Source organism: Helicoverpa armigera, chromosome 28 (genome assembly GCF_030705265.1).
Source record: "Helicoverpa armigera isolate CAAS_96S chromosome 28, ASM3070526v1, whole genome shotgun sequence".
Lineage (NCBI taxonomy): Eukaryota > Metazoa > Arthropoda > Insecta > Lepidoptera > Noctuidae > Helicoverpa > Helicoverpa armigera.
In genome coordinates this window covers 5,876,798-5,902,686 of record NC_087147.1, presented here as the reverse complement: position 1 = coordinate 5,902,686, position 25,889 = coordinate 5,876,798, and the positions used below count along the sequence as shown (strand labels likewise).

General features: G+C 35.4%; 1 protein-coding gene across 6 annotated transcripts in view; it reads right to left on the bottom strand.

Annotated features, from left to right (window-relative positions):
• Positions 1 to 193: 193 nt before the first annotated feature.
• The window catches only part of LOC110371467 (deubiquitinase DESI2), a 28,606-nt gene continuing 2,910 nt past the window's right edge, over positions 194 to 25,889 (bottom strand). For 4 of the 6 annotated variants that reach the window (XM_021327739.3, XM_049851882.2, XM_049851881.2 and 1 more), the window contains 7 exons: positions 14,096 to 14,223; positions 13,524 to 13,676; positions 12,758 to 12,847; positions 10,893 to 10,944; positions 7,288 to 7,376; positions 6,439 to 6,521; positions 194 to 5,336 (listed from right to left, as the gene is read on the bottom strand). In XM_021327739.3, coding sequence (XP_021183414.2) covers positions 6,443 to 6,521; positions 7,288 to 7,376; positions 10,893 to 10,944; positions 12,758 to 12,847; positions 13,524 to 13,676; positions 14,096 to 14,223 — 591 coding nt within the window. In that variant the 3' untranslated portion in view covers positions 194 to 5,336; positions 6,439 to 6,442. Of the gene's footprint in view, positions 5,340 to 6,438; positions 6,522 to 7,287; positions 7,377 to 10,892; positions 10,945 to 12,757; positions 12,848 to 13,523; positions 13,677 to 14,095; positions 14,224 to 15,003; positions 15,043 to 25,889 lie in introns of those variants that run through there. The other 2 variants (XM_049851878.2, XM_049851877.2) reach the window with 2 other exon arrangements.

Genomic DNA, 25,889 nt, shown 5'->3' with positions numbered 1-25,889 from the left:
CCGTCCATACGTTGCCCAATCTATCTACTATCATATCTTTTATCATAAAATTTGAGCCACAAGATACAAGCTGCGCTTAGTTTGTGGCTCAACGAATATGTCAGAGCTATGAAAGGTTACTTTTGTTAATAAACATTATTTTATTTATTTATTTATTTATCTCTTGCTACCAGTAAAGAAATAAAACATCAGATTGCAAACTTTTTACACAGTTTATTCATTCAAAAATTATACTATTGCCAAACTTGAATCTGACAATATTGTGAAAAACCGTTAAATATCGCCATTAAGTGATCGGAAAATATCCACAACGTTTCCGATACACCGAATAGAATATACATTGATTTACTTGTATGTAACAGTGTTATGTTATTTAACATCTAGATTAGTTCGTTACATCCTCAGTTACCACATCATAATAAAAATAGAGACTTTATCCCACACTCAAGACTAACATCAAATTGAAATTCAACTCGCAACTACATAGTTTCATAACTAGAAATAAATTGTACAAACATTTCAAAAGTATACCTTTTCGAGGAATAAACGCGTTACATAAAATAGTATAATAATAAGCTAAAAATATGGCCTAAGATTAGGTACAAATAATATACACACATGCACAACACAAAGTCAAATAAATGCAAACACTAATTAAGTATAACTAGAATAAACTTTGGTAAATAACTAACAAGCTCACGTATGTATGTATTGAGTTGAAAATGTGACACAAACTGTTCAATAATCGGGCATAAATACGTTATTTACCAAGTTTATATATTGAGTCATTTTCAGAGAACAATTGGAGACAGTAGACAGAGAGGAATGTTCTAATGAAAGCAAAAATCCATGAATTCAGTTCAGTTATTTTCATTTATACCGCACTTTTTACAGAAAAAGAAAATAAAGGTGCGTTTAGTCCATTTTACAGTTTTCTCACGCAATTAAAATTCACCTTACAAAAAAGAAAATGTTGACATACCATACTTGTTCACCATACATAAAGATCTACCTTAAACAGTAATATTTTATAGTGTTATTCAACAGTTTAACTCTTTTATTTGCATATTATATTTATAGATCCGAACCTACAGTATTTTTAGTCGGGGAAACGCTCTGACCTACATACGGTGTTATAAAATATATAGACAATGTCATGAGCTATAGGAACTGCTTGTAAACTTAAAAAATATCTTGTTATAAAAACTAGGTAAAAGTTCAAAGAGAAGAAAGAAGAAGTATTTTATATAATATTATTAGTAGACACATATTCGCAAATTAAATCAATAATTTGCTTTAGAGATGGTACAAAAAAGCGAGTAAACTATTTAAAATGTTTAAATAACTTATAGACATAGCAAGCTATTCGTAAAAACTCTAGATAAGCTTGTTAGTAGACAGGGCGTTCCCGCGACTTCACATATTATACCCTAACTAGTCGTAACTTGTAAAAACGTCATAATTTGAAACACTGAGGTGAGAAGTGGCACATTATTGTGTAGTCCGATACTTACACACGATACACACGTATTTCAACCAGACGACACGTAGTACGATAACTTCAAATACGAAAAAAAATGAAAAAGCATGGTTTTAATTACCGCCATGCCACATTCCGTCACGGCCTGCTAGTGTAACCGTAAAAAAAAATAACTTTGCAACAATATCATGATTGTAAAAGAATAATAATAATTTTTCTTTATACCAAATATCTCCAGAGAAAAAATCTATATATCGTACACAAGTGTTTCCATTTGAAATACGTTATTCGTTGGCGCATTGTCAAGTACACAGTTTGAAAAATTTCGGTTAACATCATAATAATCATGTTTCGCTCATATTGAATATTTCAAGCCAATAACCCTATTTTACTAAGAAACCTTGTCTATTTCTAAGATCCTTTCAAAACTAAAAATGGCAGCGAAAAAATAATTTATAGTTAGTAAATTAATTTAATTAATTCCCATTATCATATCAATGGCACTTTTGTGAAATTATCAGGATCATACTATGCTTAATTTTAGTTATCGGGTAATACATAAATACTCCTAATCTTTCGCCTTTCAGATAAAATGGTGTCTAGTTTTGGGTTATACAGAAAATAATTTAAAAATCTATTATTCATTAATCATTTTATCAAAAAAAGGAACAGTAATCCATAAAAATGACACTTAAGTTTTGAAATCTAAAATATCGACATTTTTCTAAGAGTAAGCACAATCTCTAATGTCGATAAAGTAAATGAAACCATCGATGTTGCTATCTTCTTCTAGTTCTCTAACGTTTTTAAAGATGACAGCAACACTAATAAATACCAAGGAAGGTGGTTTTCATTTAAAATGCAATAAATAGACTATGCAACCAAGGGAAAATGCCATTTTAAAATAATTTATAATGGTAATTTGAACTGTTCTACAAAGGATTAGTTAATCATTCGTATAGCTATGGTTAATTAGGTCCTATTTCATCTAACTCCGTTATGCCGTTGCTTCGTAAGGCGGAGTTTACACGTTCATTCTAATATCAGTTCAGTGTGAGGCCTTGATACGGCTGATTATAATAATTATTATTTGATAGACTGAACTAAAGGTGAATTCTTTGACTAGTATGTTTATCGACCCCAGTTCCCACTACAAGTTGAACATGAAGCATTCACCTTAATTTCGTAAAAGCGTCCTCGATAGCAGACCGAGCCTGAGACAAAGTATAGATTTTTTTCCTTAAATCTATACTAATATTATAAAGCTGAAGAGTTTGTTTGTTTGTTTGTTTGAACACGTGAATCTCAGGAACTACTGGTCCGATTTGAAAAATTTTATTCAGTGTTAGATAGTCCATTTATCGAGGAAGGCTATAGGCTACTTTTTATCCCGGTACGGGAAGTAGATCCCACGGGATGCTGGTGAAACCGCTGGCAGAAGGTAGTCCATAATATAATCCAATGATCAAGGTCAGACTAAACTGACACCAAATTGATCGTGTAACCGTTGCCATAGAAACGACAATTTCGCAGTTTATAATATTAGTTAGGATTACGATCTGTGGATCGTTGTCATATAAAGCGTATTTCAATAAGGGTGAAACCAAACGAGCATATACAACACATTTCAAACTAAATTATAGTTATCGGCAAGAATCTTGAGCTCTGACCTTCATCTGCGCAGAAGTAATTTATTGGGTCCCTTTTGTGGTATGAAGTGAGGCGCGGGGGCGGGCTAAAGCGGTGATTGGCCCGCAGTGCATCGCGTCATAGCCGTCACTCGGGATTGGTTCTTTGCTAATAAACCACTTCTGCGCAGATGTAGGTCAGAGCTCAAGATTCGTGCCGATAACTATACTGAATTTACGTTTAAACATATTTACTTTAGAAAACCACAGCCAAAGAATCTAGATATTTTTCGTATTCTTAAAAATTACGTCATTAAAATAAATCCTCCTTCGTTAAAAGACGAATGAATGTATTTATCGTCTGGCAACACCCTTGAGTGCGATCCTGTATAGAGGAATTCTTACAATTAACACATTAAATCCTTTAAGTCTAATTAAACCAGTAAATGCACGATATCTAAGTGCACTTTGATTATATCCTGACACGTCACGGCTTTGCAAATTAAGAATAATTAGTAATATTAATGAATGAACTGAGTTATCTATTTAATAAAAAGTAATAAAATGAGTTAATTATTCGACCTGTAAAACTGTAGTTATATTTTATAAGTAAAACCAGCGACCTATAATAAGTTAATTGAAATTTTTATAGTTATCTGTGGTCCGTATTACATGACTTTGTATGACCATATCTATAATTTCTGTTATTGAGAAACCAAATGGCTTAATATAGAAGAAAAGTAATTCAATATTTCATTGTTTTAATCTAATTAAATAACCTCTTAAGTTCAAATTATATTTAAATTATTTTATCGATTAAAAAAAGTCTTTATGTGACCGATTTCTTACCTGTAATACGGACCCAAAATTGAATTAAAAAAGCAAGATAATAATTCAAAATGTTAAATATAAACGTAGAGTTGAAAGGCCCACCCCACATGACGTCTACTTGTCTATGACGTGACATATGGAACAACTCGACACATTTATACCTATACATTTAATAATTAAATTATTTTTCATGATTACACTAAATTCCCAAACGATTTTCTTTAAAAACAGTAACAAGATATAGGTACTTATAGTTTTTAATTTAGTAATTTTTTCGCGTCCCACAAACGGCGGTGTGATATTTTTTTCTTTGGCGAATATTTTGGGAATAAATGCTGTCTCCTTAAATATTATTTGTTGAAAAACATAATATTAAAATATTGATAAACTGTCAAATACCAAATTAGCATTTCTTTCTTGGATTAATATTAACTGTGTAACTAAATTATATCTTCGTTTAAACTTGGGTCTCGGTTATAATTGAAATATTTTTTTTTCCCGCCCTTTGCAAAACGCGACTTAAAAAAAAGTATAAATAACGATAGAAAACGCACTTAGTATTAATTTTTAAGAATCACGCCTGTTTTAATTAGCTGACGGACGGACTACAATGATCTACGTATATTTATGTCAACACACAAACACACACACACACATACTCACACATCCGCCATCTTTACATTACCAACGACAAAATAAGAAAACCCATATTCCTATTTTTATCCCGTAAATATGTAAATGCCTGAAAATGATTATATTAAAATGAAATGAATATAATTTACGTGATGATCATGAAAATCTAAATTTATTTATAAATAAAATGTTGGCTAATATAAACCTTAACTAAACACATCAAGTATTAAAAATCTTTTGTCTTTTGTCCTAATATACAAAAAAGAAATAGAATCAATTTAGAGATACTTAGCATTGAAGAAATATATTATCATTCACATAATTACTTAAAACAAAATTATGTAAATGCTCAATTCCTTCAGAAGTCAAAGTTTAAATTTAAATAAGGTCCCATTTCAAAATAGGAACTCTTAAAACGGGGACAACACTACCGCAAATGTTAATAAAAACTGAGTGAGTCATTGACATCTTTTTGACTCATTATCTCGGTTTTTACTAACGTTACAAGAGAACTATGATTAGATTAATATAATATAAAGGCCAGAGCCGCGTCGAAGTCGTTTTTAAACAATTTAGTTTGTACGATTAGTCGATTTTTGGATTCATAGACAAAATCGACTAAAACATTGTTGAACGTGGCGCGGCCCGCCTCTCTAGTATTTATCGACAATGCGCCAAACCAAGTACTAGCTAACTTTAACTCTAGTATGTATTAGTTCGCACAACACTTCTGACTGCTTAACTGCAACAGTGCAGTACATATTCTGCTGGGAAAAGAGAAAAAAAATCATAAATAAATTTAGAGAAAAAAATGAAAATGTTCATCGAAAATATTTATTAATTTAATATCTCATACTCAAACCTCCCCACTCAGAGACATTTAATGATTACTTAAGTCACTCCTTAGTGACGGAATGTCATACAAATCCTTCCCTAAAGAATGGTTTAAGTAACCATTAAATGTGTCTGAGTGGGGACGAAACTAAATCTGTACCCCTAAAGTTCAAAGACTCGAAAATTTGAAAACATCTCAACATCTCTCTCGTGTGTCTAAGCGAGATCAAACTAGTTAAGTGATGACTGTATCCTAGGGTTATGTGTATGTGTTTTTTTCCTTAGTGGGCAATCATCAATTAATGACCTTCCGCTGTGGGTGCAGCGTGAGGGAGTGTCAGACTCTTACTGACTAAAACCCACCATGTTCCTTCATAAACCCTTTATGTACCAGGGCTGCGGTAACTCTCTTGAAAAATCCCGCAGCCCTAGCAGGGTTTGACCTTAACGGAATCCACTGGGAAGTGGGCCCCATTATGCAATGAGTAACATTGGGGAGTGTGTCCCATTGGGGAGTGGGCCCTACTGGGGAGTACCCAGGGGGTAAAGAAGGAGAGGTAATGAGGGTTAAACTCACCGTAGACCTCTTTCGAACAACCACGCAGCCGCGGTAGACATTGGGACCCACTGGGGAGTGCCCCAATGGGGGGTAAGAAAGAGTGTTATTAACGTTATACTCAGCAGGAGCTGCGGGATTGTTCGAAAGAGTTACCGCGGCCCTGGTACATAAAAGGCCTACGACGGAACACGACGGTTTTTAGTCAGTAAGAGTCTGAGACTCCCTCACCGCTGCTAACCCACAGCGGGAGGGGTCATCATCATCATCACCTCAACCATAGGACGTCCACTGCTAAACATAGGCCTCCCCCTTAGATCTCCACAGATACCTGTTGGAAGCGACCTGCATCCAGCGTCTTCCGGAGACCTTTATAAGGTCGTCTGTCCACCTTGTTGGTGGACGTCCTACGCTGCGCTTGCTAGGGAGGGGTCATTTGATGATTTTTGACGTCGTTAAAAAAAGTGTATACTCACTTAGCTATTGCGGCGTCTGCGGCGAGGAGGAGCGCGAGTGCGCCGCCAGCGACTGCTGCAGCGCCGCCGGGGTCAGCCACTCTCTATTCAGTAGGTTGAACGTATTGTTAGTAAAGTTATACATACAAATATCATGTATTCAAAGGTTTATCAGAAGGTATGACTAGGAAATGACTTAATTCTAAGGTTCATGATCATGAATTGTTTCTACCAGTTACAGGACTGGCCTTGTCCACAGATAAGAATGACAAAAGGTTTATCATGCACTACCTTTTAGAAACCTTTGGTGGAACCAAAGGTTTCGAAAGGAAACGAGTAAAACCTTTGGTTCCACCAAAGGTTTTACTCGTTTCCCGAAAGAACTCTTGGAATACATACATATGCATAAGCCGTATTACTGCCATATTGCTGTATTAATTGAAGTAGTAGTGTGAACGAAAAACAAGTATCCATACATACAAACTCTTAATATATAATATTTAAATATAATACGTATACTATTGTATATATAATAGGTAGAGATGACAGCAGATAGAAAAGTATAGAAGCATGGAACAGTAAGGCAGCATTTTGTAGTAGCTTACTCTATACATTGTGAAATGCAAATCTGAACTAATATTACAAAGCTGAAGAGTTTGTTTGAAAGCGCTAATCTCAGGAACTACTGGCCCATTTATCAAGGAAGGCTATAGGCTACTTCATATCCGGGTTCGTGCAGAGGTTCCCACGGGATGCGGGTGAAACCGCTGGCAGTAGCTAGTAAATAATATGAACCCAAATAAATCTGGGACAAGGGCCTCCTGCCCTTGATTATGATGATGATGATGACAATAATACGTAGAGACTCACTTGGGCAGACACCGCTGCAGAAAGGGCACGCACGAGCTCACGTACGCGAGCCGGTTCACCCACGCCGGGATGTCGTGGTCGCATAGCGCCTGCAAATTAATAACAATCTCTTCAAATTATGTATAGGAATGATTAAATAGTGGTATAGAGCTGCATGAGGTTAGACTGGAAGTAGACGACATCATTATTGGGAAGGGCTGGACAGATGTGATGAAGTACAGAAATAAATAAGGAATCGGTAATCTTATCCCAGGGAAAAAAGACCCATGGTAATTATGGAGTCATTTCTCGTTGACACTTTTCTCTGTAAAACATTTAATGGGTTGTATGTGATAAAAAAAATCAATACGTACGTATAATGCTTACATTTTTGATAGGACAACTATATGCTCAAAAGTGATTAAATTAGAAATATACTAAATACTGTCGTAATTTTATAAAATTTTGTAAAATAATCATCAACTTTTATTAATAACTATTCCATTCCGATAAGGTATTATTTTCCAATATCTATTCCGTTCGCTTACAAAGTGTCGAGGTCTATAGATAAGTTCGTTTCCGACATCCGTCTAGTCAGACTACCCTATATTGATAGCTTAGCTGTCAATATGAATGGTGATAGATACAGGGTGCTTGTTTATGATAAACTGTATCGTAGCAAAGTAACTATGTATCGTGTAGTTTTAGTGGCTATTGATAATTTAAATTGACTGAATGTTCAAATCGCCGAAATTAAGGGTGATTTTGGAGATCAAAGGAGGAGGCCTATGTTCAGCAGTGGACGTCCTATGGCTGAGATGATGATGATGATGAATGGGTGATTTTGAAAAAAAAAAGATGAATTTAACGCAAACTATTTTTTTCTCGCTTTTTTTTACTTTTTTGACAAAAATAGGGCTTTGATCCTTTGGCCTCCAAAGCGACAAAAGTACTAAAAGATTTATTATAAATTACAAAATTAGTATATTTTTTAGTACAAAGAGAATGTTCCACCATCTCTTAATAAACCTCAAAAATCATTAAATCTAGTTTCTCAACACACACGTGTTTACCGCCTCACTAATTATCGACAAAGAGATAACACCGCTCTATCGTTAATTACGCCATTGTCTCACAAGCAATTAACTACTCCTTGTAGATCCGCTTAACTTTATTTGTTTTAAAACTTGAGTCTTGATATTAAAACTTAAAGGTTGGTTTCACAACTTCGTGAAAGGAGTTGTCTTATAGATAATTCATACACCTACGCATGGAAAGGTGAAAGACACCTACGCATGGAAGTTTGCAAAAAAGATTTTGCAAACTTCCATGCGTAGGTGTACTGTTGTAGGTAAACTTACATACGTACTTATAAAAGTACCTACAAGAGTAGGTACTTTTATAAGTACGTATGTAATTAACGGAAAGTATATATAAACCGTGTGCTTCGTTATTGAGATTTGATGATGAGAAAATACATAGGAAGTGGTGAAGGGCGTGCGTTTCGGGAGCTGTCCTTTGTAAATTTTACCTTCAAAAAGTGCGGAGTTTCAGTCTACTTTGAATAAATGTCTTTTGATTTTGATGGGGCTGGAATTTTCACTCTAAGTAACTTTCACAAAATGTTAATTTATATCATCAATCATTTTCGATCTCTTAAAGTTAAAATCTTTTTTATTTCAAATAGGCCTACGCAAGCTCTTTCGAAACGTCAAGCTAGTTGCATGTTATTTATTTTTATATTATTTTACAGTTAAGTCATAATATATGGTTTTTGATGTTAGCTCTGAGAGATGAATATTGATTTTCATTTTACATACATACACGGTTTATCTCACTAGACTATTCTATTAACTACTCTATGTAGGTACACAATAGGTAGTTAAAGTTTTATAGTTTTTCTTAGATCTTCGATTACATTACAGAATGTCATGTTATCAAGATTATACTTTGAATAAATACCTTTTACACAAAATAAAAAAATCCTATTACATTAGTAACACATTAGTAGCCTTACTACAATAAGTTAAACAGCTGTTGAACACTGGTCTAAAAACGTATGGCTGCAAAATGAATCTTATGTCAACGTCATAATCTGTAATTTTTTTTATACAAGTGTCCAACAGAAGTTTAAAAGTTTTTGTGGTACGCGGTAGGTATTTAAATGATGTTAATAGCAGATAGTTTATGATTCTAAAATTGTCAGTACAAATGCTAAATACGACCTTTGACCTTCACAAACAAAGTTAGAGATTAGAAATATTTGTAAATGGTATTAGAATAATTTAGCCTATGATAACCTTCTGTTAAATAAATGCTAGTTATTATAAATCAAAGCATTCTTAGGCCTAAGTTCACCGACAACATAAACGTCCGTTTGTCATAAAACAACCGTTTTCTTTGAAAATGTACCTTAATATTTATTTATTTACACAGATATTTACATACCTACATATATATATAAAAGAAAGTCATGTTAGTTACACATTTTATAACTCAAGAATGGCTGAACCATTTAAGCTGAATTTATTATTAGAATTAGAGGGAAGGTAGCTTAGACCCGGGAGAAGGATATAGGATAGGTTTTTATCACCATCCGAAACGCAGGTGAAACCGCGGGCAGAAGCTAGTTAACAATAAATATTAAAAAAAACTATCCTAGTAAAAACAAAAAACATACTTTATCACATTTATAACATATATAATATATTTTTTTTTTATATTAGACAGTTTTTAAACAGTTGTTTTAAGAAAACTGACGTTTAAATTGTTGAACTTAGGCCTTATTCATGGTATATGTTAATTCCGAAATTGCATGCATGTTAAGCAGGCAGTCATTTATAATGTTAAACGTTAAAACTTGACACTTTGTCACCGGCAATAAATTGTACATATTTAGTTTGCAAAATACGTTTTGAAAGATTTTTTTTACTACATTAATATTTGTATGACGTCAATGTTGTTAAGTTTTGTATGTAATATGTAATCCTAGGAAACAACTGAGCCCAAGTTCACCGAAAAAATACTATTATCTTTTTACTGGTAATTAGGAAATTGATTTTAAAAAATCCCAATGTTTAACAGTAGATAAATGTCCCAATTTTTTTTTTAATCTGCCTATCAGTGATGTTATTTTTTTTTTTTTTTCAAAAACTTATTTAGAAAACAAGAAAATTTTCGACACACACACACATTTGGACATACAATATTTTGTTCTGAAGTAAATACAGATACCTATACTCTATCCACGGAAGCAAGAGCTAAAAGGTAAACAAAGAATGACACTTTTTCAAGATGGCGGTATAACCCGACCGATGACAAAATCACAGATACTGCGAACATTGTACACAAAAATGTGACGTTTTGTCATCGGTCGGGCTATATCGCCATCTTGAAAAAGTGTCATTCTTTGTTTACCTTTTAGCTCTTGCTTCCGTGGATAGAGTATAGGTACTTTTACGCAAGTAATTTCCCGTATTATTAATTTGGAAAAATATTTATATTCAGAATGGTAGGTACGTCATAGATAAAATAACTACTAGCAGTAAGGTTGACTCATAACATTGACAGGTAGGCAAAGTGAACAAAACCAAATAATTTCGATTATTTGAACAAACGTGACTCACCAAACAAAACGCCGACGTAAAATGATTGCAGTTGTTATTCATTAGGTGATACCTGAAAAGATAAAACCAATTTGTTTGATTAATCTAGCTATATTATTTCATTAACTCATACATATTACTATTATCTATTACTATTTATTCTAGGTACTAAATTAATAAAGAAAATATTAATAGAAATAAAAATCAACATTATTTAAGTATATTAATTTTTAATTTAATGAATTCTGTATTTCTATACATTCTTTTCATCTACCTCTAGATACTAACTTTTGCAGATTCACCTGCCTCCATTGGGAACTACTTCGCGCATCAGGATAAAAAGTTTTTCTCAAATCGCTAGGGGTCCGATTTCAAATTAGCGCATTGAAACACCCACACACAGACTCTTCACCTTTATAATATTAAGTGTACATACAAACATTGATTCCTAGACTACTCTTTTTATTGGTGTCGTTGAATATCCATATTTTTTAAGACCCCAAAAAACTAATTTTAAAGCGGAATACTACAAACTGCTGGGCACAGGTCTCCTCTCACACGAAAAAGGATTGAGCATTCAATACTACAAATATGAAATGAAAAAATACTACAAAAATGAACAGTTTTTAAAAAATTGATTTTATGACCTCTTTCTCAGGCATTATCTCATATCGATCATTAATAGAACATGTAAATAGGTATTTACAGTTACAACTATTTGTATAGCGCGTGTAATTACCTTTACCTACAACTATTAGTAAAATCTTACGTCACGTTTAATAGGTAAACGATTGTCCATCGCGTGTGAGATTCAGATCACACACCATTGATGTACTTTTTATTACTTCGACAAACAATAGCTAATATATAGGTATGGTTATATAACTATATAATAGAGTCCCGATAATCTTTTATATCTGTCCCTATGTATGTTTAGATCTATAAAACTACGCAATGGATTTCAATACGGATTTCTTAAACACCTTTTGAAGACAGATTGATTCAATTAGTTTCTAATCCCTACTAATATTATAAATGCGAAAGTAACTCTGTCTGTCTGCCTGTCTGTTACGTCTAAACCACTTAACTGATTTTAATAAAATTTGGTACAGAGATAGAGTTGACCTTGAGAACGAACAAAGGATAGTTTTTATCCCGGATTTTGAAGAATTCTCTTAGTAACGCGATATAACCTACGCGGACGAAGCCGCGGGTGGAAGCTAGTACTTTTATATTTATTTAATCGAAATCGTACTTTCGCATTTTTGAACATGACCCAATATTTTCGAAAGCCACGATAATTTTTTCAGAAAACATAATCCGCGATACAGATAACGAACTAAATAACGAAAAACGTGTCTGTGGTTATGATCGCGATAACCTCAGTAACTGATAAGCCGGTAATGTTTGTCTGTCTGTCACCAACCTTGGCGCGGTATTCAGTAATGGCTTGTACAATTTCAGTAATCACTCACATTTAGGATAGTGCTTCTAAATGTGTAAAATACGGGTTGATGACTGAAAATTGTATGTTTGCGAACAAAAATATTTGCTTTAATTCCTATGTTTCGTTTTAATGAAATTGTCTATATTTAAACTACAGGCTAATTTTTATCTGGGTGCGGTGGTATTTCCCTCTGGACATGGTAAATCGGTTAGCGAAAAAATCGGATATAATATTATTAAGCTGAACTTGGTTTGAACGTGTTAATATCAATAACTACTAGACCGATTTGAAAAATTCTTTCAGTGTTACATAGCCCAAATATAGAGAAATGCTTCTGTATTTCTTAATAATACGGAGTACATAATATAGTGTAAATAAGATATTTCTATAAAAAAATATAAAAATGTATAAATAAGACAGTGTAAGTAGACATACATACCTGTCACCGCGGAACTGCTTGCCTAATTCTGCTACCAACCGTCTGACTTCCTCTTCGCTGAAGTCCGTATAACCTATGTGCACACTTTGTCTGCAAAAAACATTAAAAAAACTATCATGCAACTGGACACTGTAAGACGTTATTAGCGATCAGATTTTCAAGAAAAAATACTATAACTGAAAGTACTAAATACTTCTAGATCCTTACTAAAACGGGACTTTTTAATGTTCACATTATGGTCTTTGAAAAATTTTCTACATAGGAGTATTGGTCTCTCCACATGATGACGTGATAATCCTGTCTTCCAATTGGTCGAAAATGTCGTGATGGTACGTAACCCTTCGTGATCTCGAAGACACCAGTGGGGGCACACCGTAACCAGACCAAAAGTTATGGTGACGTGATAATCATGGCTTTCTATTGGTCGAAAATGAGGTGATGGTTCGTAACCCTTCGTACCTGAATCGGAACTGTTCGCCTAACTCCCGTTCGTCTCTGGGCGTGATCTCGAAGACACCGGTGAAGGCATACGGATGACCAGTCCTCAAAGATATAATGACGTGATAACCCTAGCTCCCTATTGGTGGAAAATGTGATGGTTCGTAACCCTTCGTACCTGAATCGGAACTGTTCGCCTAACTCCCGTTCGTCTCTGGGCGTGATCTCGAAGACACCGGTGAAGGCACACGGATGACCAGTCCTCAAGGGTATGATGACGTGATAATCCTAGCTCCCTATTGGTGGAAAATGTCGTGATGATTCTTACCTGAATCGGAACTGTTCGCCTAACTCCCGTTCGTCTCGGGGCGTGATCTCGAAGACACCGGTGAAGGCATACGGATGACCGCCGTATGCCCATTCTGAGCCGTGGACTTGAACCCCGCTGTGGAACACCCCGACCCCTGCACCTGCCGTGTACCTGTGGAAACAGGAGCATATATAGGCAACAGTGACTAATATAGTGAAGGTCTGTAGAGCGAGGGGATATACAGAGATTTAGTCTCCAGCCCAAATGCTTCAAGATTAGCTATAGAGAATTTTAAACTCTACAATTCCTTTTAAAGGCAACTTCAGCTGTTAAAAGAATATGCTGTCACTGTTGGCTGGAAAAGTTGGGTTTTTACTAACAAAGCTACTGCAATTAGCTATCCGTCAATATAATTATTATTTAAGAAGCTACACTGTCTCTGGCTGTCATGGGATTTATTTCATCAGGTTACGGGATAAAATTTTCCCGAGACAGGGGTGAAATCGCTGATAACAGCCAGTGTAAATTTCTGACGTTCGAAAAGTGCTGTTTTGCTGCCAAGTTTGAATAGACGATTTTTGTTAACTCACCAGTTCGTCCAGTACATGTCGTAGACGTTGAGCACGACCGCCGCCTGGCCAGGCCGGGGCGCCCGCTGCTCCCCCCGCCGCGAGAGCAGCGACATGCACGACGGAAACATTGCGCAGATGCCGCACGACTGCGCACGAGTACACACATGTTAAATGAGACTTAAGGAGTAGAGGATTGGATGTTACGAGGGGTTTTTTTAAGGCCGGCAATACACGGACCGCTTGAAGCAGTCGACCGCCCGAATCTGTTGCAACTGCTCGAGTGGTTCGTGTCTGTGCGTTCATAGAACTCTGCAGTCGAAAGGTTGAAGCTGTCGCCCCTGACTGCTTCAAGCAGTCCGTGTATTGCCGTCCTAAAGTACAGACATTTTCAAATAATTTTGGCTGACGGTGTCAAAATATACAATCAACATACTACAGGACTATTCAAATAAGTTTGCCACTCTGAAGTCGGCCATTGGACCCCTCGCGACGCCAAATTCAAAGCGATTATTAAGTTATTTGACAAGAGGTATTACTGACAGGAATATGACCTGAATGTAGCATCAATAAGTATGTACTACATGTAATACTTGGCTACCCTCGTTGAGAACTGTCAAGCCTACAGAGATATTCTGTTTTTGCAATTTAGTAAATTTTAGAAACGGCAAAAATCTTCGAGATAGTCTTAAAGAGTAACGAGGACGTATTAAAGAAGTATATTTAAAGACGGATTTGAAATTGAAAATTAGCTGTGACCTAAGCTATTCTCTTTCTCTCTGCTATGTGACAAACAGGCTTCGTCCCTTCAGGACCAAGCAAAAAACAGAAGCCCAAAACGGATCTGTCTACACAACTGAATCAGACATTACTACGTACAACTATTGTACTTTTCCGAAAATTTTCGTTAGATATGAAAAAAAATATACCATCAATAACAATCCTTGGTTCATTTTAAGAAATCTGTGTCTGGATTCCTTTTCTGACAAAGTCTTGAAGGGACTTGCACACTGCAAAAATATATTACGCATGTAACTTGAGTACTTTTTTATATAAAACCTAGCCCTAATTGAATTGAATTTTAGATTTGGAAGACTTTCTAACGTATATTTTGGCGGCATATTGGGCTGACAAAGTGTAGTCTCACTATGAGACATGTCATTGACACGAAAGAAGAAGAGATACTAGTTTAAATATGATCATTCTTCTAGCTGAACTATCCCAATCAAATAATCCATGCACTAATAGAATACTATAATACTTAACTTCAATGGGTTATGTTTGTTTGTACAGCGAAGTAGATGCCTAAGACAGAAATTGTGTTATATTGTCATCATTCATCTTATCCCGATTTATTATTTCCCCTGCCCTTATCTCAATTTATTATATGTGATCGGCGCAGCAAGCCTTCTTCCGTGCCTTTCTATGTATTCATAGAAATTGTGTAGCACGCAAGGTTAAATCTCAAAACTAACAGACAATAATTTCATTCTCCAAAATGACTAGTTCTAACAACACCCAAAGGACGGCAGACAATATTATCTATACAGATAATGACGTGTAGGCAGTTGAACTTTACGCCGATGTCGTAATAAAGCGATTAGTTTCCTACCGTTATATGTCGAGAGACCAACTGTAATGTACTGTTTTAACTATCGACACTTAAAACGATGGAAAGTTATAAGGATAGTTCTAAAAATATAAGCTTGTATGACAGATGTAGAATGTGCCAAGGCTTTCAAATGGCTTCTAAATAAAACTAGTTTTACGGATTTTATCGCGGTTATAATAATATGATTTAATCCCGACGATACGGATCCTTTAGAGCATCCATGGTCACGGGCAGACTCTCTATGCTCTCTCTATGGATGCTTTAAAGGATCCGAATCGTCGGGATTGCATAATATTAATACAATCGCGATAAAATCCGTAAAAGTAGTTTTATTTAAATGCCTATATTCGCGTAAGTATCAGAAATCAATATGGCTTCTAAATCCCAAAAACCTTTTTTTTTAACGACGTCAAAATCATCAAGTGACCCCTCCCGCTGTGTGTTAGCAGCGGTGAGGGAGTGTCAGACTCTTAATGACTAAAAACCGTCGTGTTCCGTCGTAGGGCTTTTATGCAAACCTAAATTCTGCGAAACAAGATTTTTGGGTCTTGGACATTAAAAGATAGTCAACGAACTTTGGAATAGTAACTTTTGAGCTTTGGACTCGCGTTTTCTCAGCTCATAAATACTAGTTCAATATCGATTGATTGGTGGTGTCATCCCTCCAATTAGAATGGATATCGATTGCCAATTACATTGATTAACTTGTTTCTACCACAGGGAGTTTTAAAAAGATAAATACTGAAGATTCATCAAATCCCGAAGTTTAATCTGCATTCGGAGAAGATTTTACGATGTTCCCAGTCGTTAACCTACATCTTACAAAATATTGAGATGCGTGGGAGTATCGATTGATGTTTGTTCCAAATATTAATTCGGCTTCCGGATTTGAACTATGAATCAGGGCCGTTTCCTTAAACGTGTACACAGAATTTGTGATCAAAAACTACATGTTAAACAAATCAGTTGTGGATTTTTGGCAATCCCTAAGGGTATTTAGAAGGCAGGAAATCTGACATCCAATGCCATCCATGCTGTTCAGCTTAACTGGGTTGTGGAGATCAGACAGACAGGCATTTTAGGTAACCACCAAGTAATGGACATGGAAATGAAGCTACTGTTAGTTCAGTAATATTCGTACATATTACATTCATACATCTATTCTTTTGTAACCCAACACTATAGGAATCTAAATCCACCGATGCTTAAAACTACATACCATACGCAATATAAGCAACTTCTAAACAATGATTGGGTGATCTATAAACAAACAAAAGAAGAACAACACAGAACTACTCTACACGAATTTGCAAGCCTACTTGACATAGTTGCTTCGACTAAGCCCGGACGTACTCTAGATTGTCAAACGATAAGATAGTAGCAGTTTTAATTACGATTCGATGAATTTTATTGATTGATTGATTGTATCATATATGAGGTCATTAACAGTAGGATTAGAAGTAGTGGCAACCACGAGTCTACAAAATTTAAAAGCGATTTGCAAAGCCTGGTTAAGACAATGGTAAGATTGTTGATGAAAAGGAAGATCTTAGAAAACACAGCAAAGCTGATTTACAAACTGGAGATGATTATTTTAAAATCAAAAATCCTCTGGCAAAGAAATTCAAAATTCATAAGTGTGATGGCAAAGTGGAACACAGCATAATAAGCGCTTAATTGCTCATAACTTAAGCGCTAAATACAGCATTTTAGCTTTAGCACGTCAAAGGCTTGTCAGAAGCAATGCCGGGGCCTTGCTACAAAGGCTGGGACGTCGCGACTCGGGGCTTGCAAATCCGACGCTCGCCAAATCGCTACGATAGTGTTCACGCGAGCTATTTTTCACACCTATTTTCTTTTGTACTTTCTTTAGAATATAAAAAACTGCATATTGTAACTAAATAGCTTTTATAGCCTGTAATAAATTGAGTTAGTGGTATTTCTTTATGACGACTTTTGTTTATACATATATAACTCATACATTGTCTCAATATGTCAGATCAGATATTCACAAAAAATTGAACTGATCTCTTTACTATTTTGGACAAATAAAATCCATAAATATACATGGTTTGGCTTACTAGTTAATTTTCTAGGACGATTACCTTTCTAACTCTACTTTTTAGAGAAATGAAGATACAATGACAGTTCTAGTTTTCCCTACATTATCATCATCATATGGCGAAAGAAGTAGAAGGATTGTAGAGGTCGACCTAAAACTTCGACAAACCAAACCCTCTTCCTCATTAGTACTAAGTTAACAAAAGAAAATCAAACACACACACAAAGCTTGGTTTGTATATGTGTGAGTTAATACTTGATGTAATACTAGTGGCAAGCGTGTGAACACACTATTAAACGAACACAACCACTGCCGAGTATTTGAACTTTTTATATCCAGTTGTAGAACAAGTAAATTGTTTTACTTGGTTTCTTGTTAACGAAAAGGAAGAAATAGACGTTGTTTTTGTTCATCGTTTTCTATAGAACTGCTGGTTTTGTAATTTTTTAGGATTCCCAAAGGGTAAAATGGGACGGCAAAGTGTCCGATGGGGCCGAAAAGTGCAGGAGTGGAGACCACGGACTAGCAAGCGCAGCGTAGGACTTCAATCCGTCCGTCCGTCAAGCCGTCACCAACAAGGTGGACAGACGACCTTATAAAGGTCGCCGGAAGACGCTAGATGCAGGTCGCCTCCAACAGGTATCTGTGGAGGCCTATGTTCAGCAGTGGACGTCCTATGGCTGAGATGACGATGATGTGATGGAGGTATTGAGAAAAGATGATAGAGAAGTCTTAAAGTAAGCCAATATGGATGAAAAACTGCAGATACCTAGTAATTTTATTATATGACGTAGTCTACAGCTGTTATAAATTATAATATTTCTCAGCATGCGTGTTTTAACAACGTCCGCGATATAATTAAATACTGCCACACTAAAGTTAACACGTTCAAATGTTATCGACATGACAGTTTAGTATATTGTTATAACAACGCTTTTTGGTCAATCTAAACTGTACTCTACCATGAAACTACAATATTGCCGAAAATATAAAAAGAACTAGATTTTGACCGGTGTTTAAAATAATTTAGTTTTTGTGACCAATTGCGGTAGAAAGTTTCAGCTGGTCTTAAAGTTAAATGGGCAGTCAATTTTAATAGCATCAATCCGTATACCGTCCGTATAGTATACGTATAGTATACTTGTCCGCATATCTACTATCCGTCAAGTATACTAGTATGAATTGGAACCTAGAAAATCCGCAATATGAAAAAATTAACGCAATAAGTAAAAAGCTTAGGTTATGGCCAGTCCATTAAGTTCGCAAGGTAAAGCACATCAGGGTAATTATAGAGGTTTAATGTTTGTATACGAACGAAAACGCTAGCAACAGTCGCTGCGCATATTAAATAAATAAACAAACAAATCGTAAAAGATACGTACATACCCACTACTGGGAGGCATAACGGACACAGGAAATCCTCACACATTGATTTAACACAAAGAATAAAGACTCTTTGCATCAAAGACTCCTTGTTCTAATTTCAACCGGCCATCTTTTAAAGCGTTCCAATTTCAAAGGTTTTGGCGCGGAATTTAACGAGCGGAGCGAGTCAAATGCACATCAGACGAGGAGTATGATTGACGCGGCCGGGAGGGAACTGCACGCCTCTCGTCTGGCCGCTAATTGGAGATCACGACCTCAGGGGGCCGTCTCTATGACCAACTATGGGAAATTTGGAACATGCATCGTGCTGCACTGATTTTTTAGGCTACTTTTTCTCTAACACTTTAAAATATGGCGTATATTTAAAAGTTTCTCTCCATTCAAACGAAGGGAGTTGAAAATGGAATTTGAGAAATGTTTTTTTTTTTTAATTTTGTGATACTTATTTTCGGAAAATATGTCATCATGGTCCAATAAGAAAAAATATATATACGAACATTTACAATGCCAATTCTTTTACTTCATCATGAAGAATGACCATCTTCTTTGAAACAGTTTTTATTTTAGAAAGAGTCCGTAAAAAGTTCTGATTGTACTCCAAGTGAATTGAAATGTTAAATAAATACACTTTCCCTAACAAGTCGTTAGTCAGTACAACAGTGCTCAGTAGGTTAATATTGTGATAACGTTTTAAATTACCTTTTATTTGCACTTCGTTTACCTAAGTTTCTACTTTCTAGGTCTGTGACCTAGAGCCTACTAACCTTACCATTAGTTTAGCTTCCTGGCTACCAAGGTTTTTGTAATGGGCTCCTAATTTTTAGCCTAGAACTATTAAGCTTAATAAATATGGTATGTTTTTAACATTAACATTTTTTAACATCAACATAGGTTAGACTGGAAGACGACCCCAACATAGTTGGAAAAAAGGCTCGGAGGATGATGATTGTTTTAGTTACAGACTTTTACCGTCATACCACAAAAACTTTTAGACACGTGTTCAATAGATGTTTAAGTTTTTGTAGTAAGGCTGTCATTATCTACTAGCTTTTGCCAGCGGTTTTAGCCGTGTCCCGATAAGAACTATTTATTTAACTTTACATTGTAATCCTCAGTAAATGGGCTATCTTACACTGAAAGAGATTTACAAATGAGGGTTTTTGAAATTTTTTCTGCCACCGGGTGGCGCCACGTATGCGTCTGGTCCAAACAGCTGTCAAATAGTATGGAATTGTAGGTGCCGAACTTATTGTTTATTGAAATTCTGTTATATTGGAAGTGTTATTGATTTTATTATGGACTACGGTCAGAATAAGGTTTCCGAACTAAAAATTGAGCTAAGAGAGAAGGTGCAAAAGTCACTGGTACTAAGGAAAAGCTTGTTGAAAAATTTGTTAACACAATATGATTTAGTTTTTTTTATTTACTCAACCGCAATAGTAAAACAATAATGCAGTGCTTTAATTATAAAATAAAAAAACACTAAAATCGTTCACTATTCATAGTAAAGATAAGCACTTTGACAGTTATTGGACCTGACGACTCAGTGCTGCCACCTCGTGGATTGCCATTTTAGAAAACCCTCATTGCTTCAGCTTTATTACATACTTTTGTTATTGATCATAGGCGTTAGTTTATAGTAAAGATCAGCCTATTTCAATTCACAGATGACAAAACAGTTTTCTTAGGAAGAAAGCACACATGATTTAATTTTCCTTGTAGTCTTCCTCAAATTCTAAGCCACTGCCAGCATTAGGTATATATTTATGTATTATATTATAAATCATGATACTCTCTAAAAACTAAACCGCAACAGGTTTCGATAATGTTCCGATAAAGCTAAGCGTAGAAACAATTGGAGCGCTCGATATCGATAGCCACACAATTAAAGTTGTGATAAAGTTGAAACGCCAATGTCGATAAACGTTCATACGTAGGTATGTATTGACTGTGATTTCAGTACTGATTTGTGCTTGTAACTTTCATTTAACATCCTTGACAGTCGTTAGGGGTAGTCAAGCCAGTAAGTCTGAAACCAGTCTAACCAATGGGTATCGGGTTGCCCGGGTAACTGGGTTGAGGAGGTCAGATAGGCAGTCGCTTCTTGTAAAGCACCCCAACATAGTTGGGAAAAAGGCTCAGGGGATGATGATGATGTGTGCTTGTAACTTTCGTGTAACAGCTGATCCGTTATAATATGAAAGAGGAGAAAAGTATTGAACCTATTGAAATGAAATGTGGTACACAAACTAGACCCTGAGAAAGGATGCTGGATTTTAACCGGGTGCGGAACGTATTGGTGGGGAAATAATAGTTTTAAATAGATATATGAAACTGATAAATTGTGTGCTATGCATAATGCTCTGCTGAAGCCACATTTTCATAGCCCTATTCCGTTACAAAATGGAATATGTTTACAACAACACAATTCAATCGAGATTATTATGATCGAATCAATATAGCGTGGACATTAAGATTGTTTAAGTTTTCATCCATTTGTCTACGTTATAGTAAAATATATATATTGAACGCATAAATCTCAGAAACCGATAACTTAACCAAAACCAGATGTCAATTGTTGTCTCCTATTTGATCAATTGGCGGTAATTTTGAAGGCTGGTTGGCCCATGGCCCTAGAAGTACGAGTGTGTTAAAAGAAAAGGAAGTTTTTCCCTTAGTCCATATCTATATCCGATAGGTAAGCCCCGGGAGAGTAAACGGGAAGTTTATTCCTAGCCCATTTGTGTCGCATTGTGCAGCCGTACCACTAATGCAGTAAGTTTTATAGTGATCTTACATGATATTGAGTGCAGAACCTAGCGTGCCCACCAACCATAGCTTAGAGCAAGTTAAGTGTGCCATTTCCTACAGTTGTCTCCTAACTTGGTCAGAGATAAGCTCGGTTTACTTGAATTAGGGTCAAGTTATTGCTGGACGTATTGCTTTCAGGATATCGTGTTTATTGCATTTACTTTTACTAGTGAATTGCATAGCGTTATCAGTAGTCCCAAGTTTTGGATCTATTACAGGTAAGATAAGGTAAGCGAAAATGTTTTTTAGAATGCTGCAGCGCTCTGGAAGACCAACAAGAGTCTTGAACGACTCTTCTGAAATTGTTCAATTTACGAATTTTATTTTCCCTATTAAGTTTTGGAAATGTTAACACAAACACCTATTCCATTCTCAGAACTCTTTGAAACTTCCAACTACATTTGAGAGGGTTCCTCACAAAGACCCCAAAACAATACCATTATAAGTCTTCTTAAACCAGAAACTTCGCAAAGCCGAGTAACAAATCATTCGCCTTGACACTCATATCGATCAGAACAAGATCAATAATTAATATGAGAACCAACAAGTGTATAAGAAAGCCAGAAAGCTAATGAATCGCTCCTGACCTTTCTGACGTTGCTAAGAGTGCTGTAACGCGATATTAACACGATCCCCTTTTGTTTTCGTGAACAAAAGTAACTGAAAACTTGGCTAAACGGCCTATTAACATACTGGTTTGGTAGTCGTTTACACGACAAACAAGCGTTTGTATTTTGCACCAGCTAATTTTACGGTTGTCTGTCGTAATGGTAGCTTTAATTTGTTTAGGAATATGCGAAACAAATATGGAAAGACGTCATTTGGTTGTCGAAGTATGTAAATATGAGAATTGCAAACACTCATACGTAAAACTGTATTATATGATTTTTATCCTCAACCAATTAGGATGAAGATAAAACTTAAAAGGCCTCAAAGGTAGAGGAAGGGTCACTAATGTTGTTTTGTAACCACGTTTATTTTTAGGACGTTTATATTTAAAGGAATTCTGTCGATTTCCTATAAAATCAATGATGATTCATTGTCCTAACAAGAAATATAATGCTTATCTAAAGGGGAGTCACCATTACAAAGAAACATAATGGATCACTTTGACATATGATGAAGGAAAGAAAAGTTCTGTTCGACCGTAAAACTTTAGAGGCACTTAAGAACATCCTACTAATATTATAAACGCGAAATCCTACTAATATTATAAACGCGAAAGTTTGTATGTATGGATGTTTGTTACTCTTTCACGCAAAAACTACTGAATGGATTTTAATGAAACTTTACAATAATATAGCTTATACATCAGAATAACACATAGGCTACAATTTGTAAACATATTGTTCGAAATACTAAACCTGCGCAGACGAAGTCGCGGGCACCAGCTAGTTCAATAATAATGGAAAGTCTTAATCAGAGTCGGATACAATCCACATTATTAAATTAATAGGAGGGCAGTAGCCGTGTCATAAACATTGAATGCGAAATCAAAATGGGAGCTTGGAACCCGTGGGTCATGCATGATAACCGGAATTGAAAACCTTTTAAGTTCTGCCTTTTGTGTTAGTTTTCCTGTTTAGCCACTACTCTCCTAAGAGCAAAGATACTTCAATACTACTGTTTTAACGGAATATATACTTCCAAAATATATTATGTTTATATGAGCTGTATAACACAGGTGTCAAAAAATCTCACTTCTTTCGCAGATGTAAATGACATAACACATAACCCATAGTGATTTTGTCATATTTCAGTAAACAAATACCTCTTGCAGTCCTACCACAAAAACTTTTAAACGTCTGTTGAACGCTTGTCTAAAAAAGGTCAATTATGACGTTGAAATACGCTCCGTTTTGCAGTCACATTTTTTTAGACAAGTGTTCAACAGATGTTTAAGTTTATGTAGTAAAGGCTATTAGTTTTCTAATCCAATTCCCCTGTCGTACAGGAATATGAAACGCAACGTTAATCACTTGCAGCCAATCTCAACAGCCTGTCATGCGAAACGCGTGGTTACCGAGTGTTTCCTCGTGTCAACGGCTTGCAATGGGTGCTCTTGGTCGTTTTCTATGACTTTGTTAATTGCTAGCTGGTGCTTAATGACATATAGCTTTGTAGCTGTTCCTGGATCTACTTGCGTCCCGCAGAGCCTGCTTCCAGCACCCGGATAGAATCATGTCCTTTTTTCTGCGTTAATGCCCTACAGACAAGCAGAGTATTTTCGAATTTGCAGTAATAGTAAAAGCTTGTGATATTTAAAACTGTCATAATCGTTTCGGTAGAGAGATTAGCACAGACTTTACCTCTTTCCAATATTGGAAATTTTGCTTACAATTAATTTTGAAAACTACATACATAGGCAATATGTAGACAAGGAATCTTATAGTAATGGAGGAAAATAATAAAATCCTCTTGACTAACATCAGCTTAGAGTAGATAAAGAAACTGGTATTCGATATTGCACCTAAGTATAAGTAAATAAAGAAACAAAGAAAAATAGTTTTAAATGCGAAAGGTAATTCACGGTCACATTGCAACGGACCAAGAAATAGTTTTTTTCTTTCAATAAACCTAGTTTATGGGCCACAGCTGTCATAAGGTCATAACTCTGTAACATTTATTATCCCCATGGGAAATAAGAGAGTAAGAAAATCGCTTATAAACAATATTATATGCGAAAGATTTTCATATTTCCCGCCCGCGTAGAGTTCGGTTTTATCGCGTTTCCAAGAGAATTCTTCAAAATTCCGGGATAAAAACTATCCTATGTTTTTTCTCAAGGTGAACTGTATCTCTGTACCAAATTTTATTAAAATCAGTTCAGAGATTTAGACGTGAAAGCGTAACAGACAGACAGAGTTACTTTCGCATTTACAATATTAGTTATTAGTAGGGATTAATTTGAAAAAAACTAGACCCTATGTGCTTCTTATAGGCCTATATTCCTATTCTTACAGACCCTAAATATTTTCACACTATTCTATACGACAGAATATCTCAGGAAATTGCCTAAATTAGGAGGTAAATACAACGTAACTCGCAGAAACTTACTCAAAAGCTAACATTTCCTAATCTTTGAAAGACGCAACTCGTTTCCAAGTTTCTAAGCTACATGGCTACAGGTCCAACTCAAAATAAATAATAACTATAACTAATATGACAGAAGCGGGGTTTTGTTTGAAAACAACAACGTTAATGTCAGCTGTGTGCACGCTAGAATAAATTAAGTCGCAAGGACTGATGCGAACGCGATACATAATTCCGTTTTGTTTGAAATTAGACTTCAATATTTCTTTTTTAATGGCTTAAAAGACACTTAGGTAACATTCTTTATATGCCTGTGAGGAATGCCTTGTCTTTGATTTTTTATGGTGTTGCCAAATGTATCCCAAGGGTGTTCTTGGCTATTTAGTGATTTCTTTCATCTGCTCTAAAAACTACTATCGACAAGTTGAGTAATACAAAATTGTAGGGACAGTTACAGGGACTAATGACCACAATATGCTTACAGTATGTGAAAGTGATATTATATTAATTTGAGAAGCTGTAGGTCATGTCAGAAAGGTCTGACCCAAAGAATGTTTGAAAGATAAGAAGTATCTGTTTTAAATACATACATTGATGTATTAACCAATAATTAGGACCTATCGCTGCGCTTGCGTCTAACATGTAACGTACATACGCGTTAGTTAAAACTTTTCAGGGAAGTGAACAGGCCTGCTGAATCAAGTCAGTATGTAATAAAGCCTTATTACCAACAATAATAAAATATTCATAAACATGTACAAGTGACCTTATTACTCGGGTTTTCGCATGACCGCTTGCGACAAAGTAATTAACAAAACTCGTGTATTTTATTTATATCGTTTCTACGTTTCATAAATACTTTGTGCGATTTTCTTTGTTCCAATGTGTTTAGTATAATAAAATTCTTTATA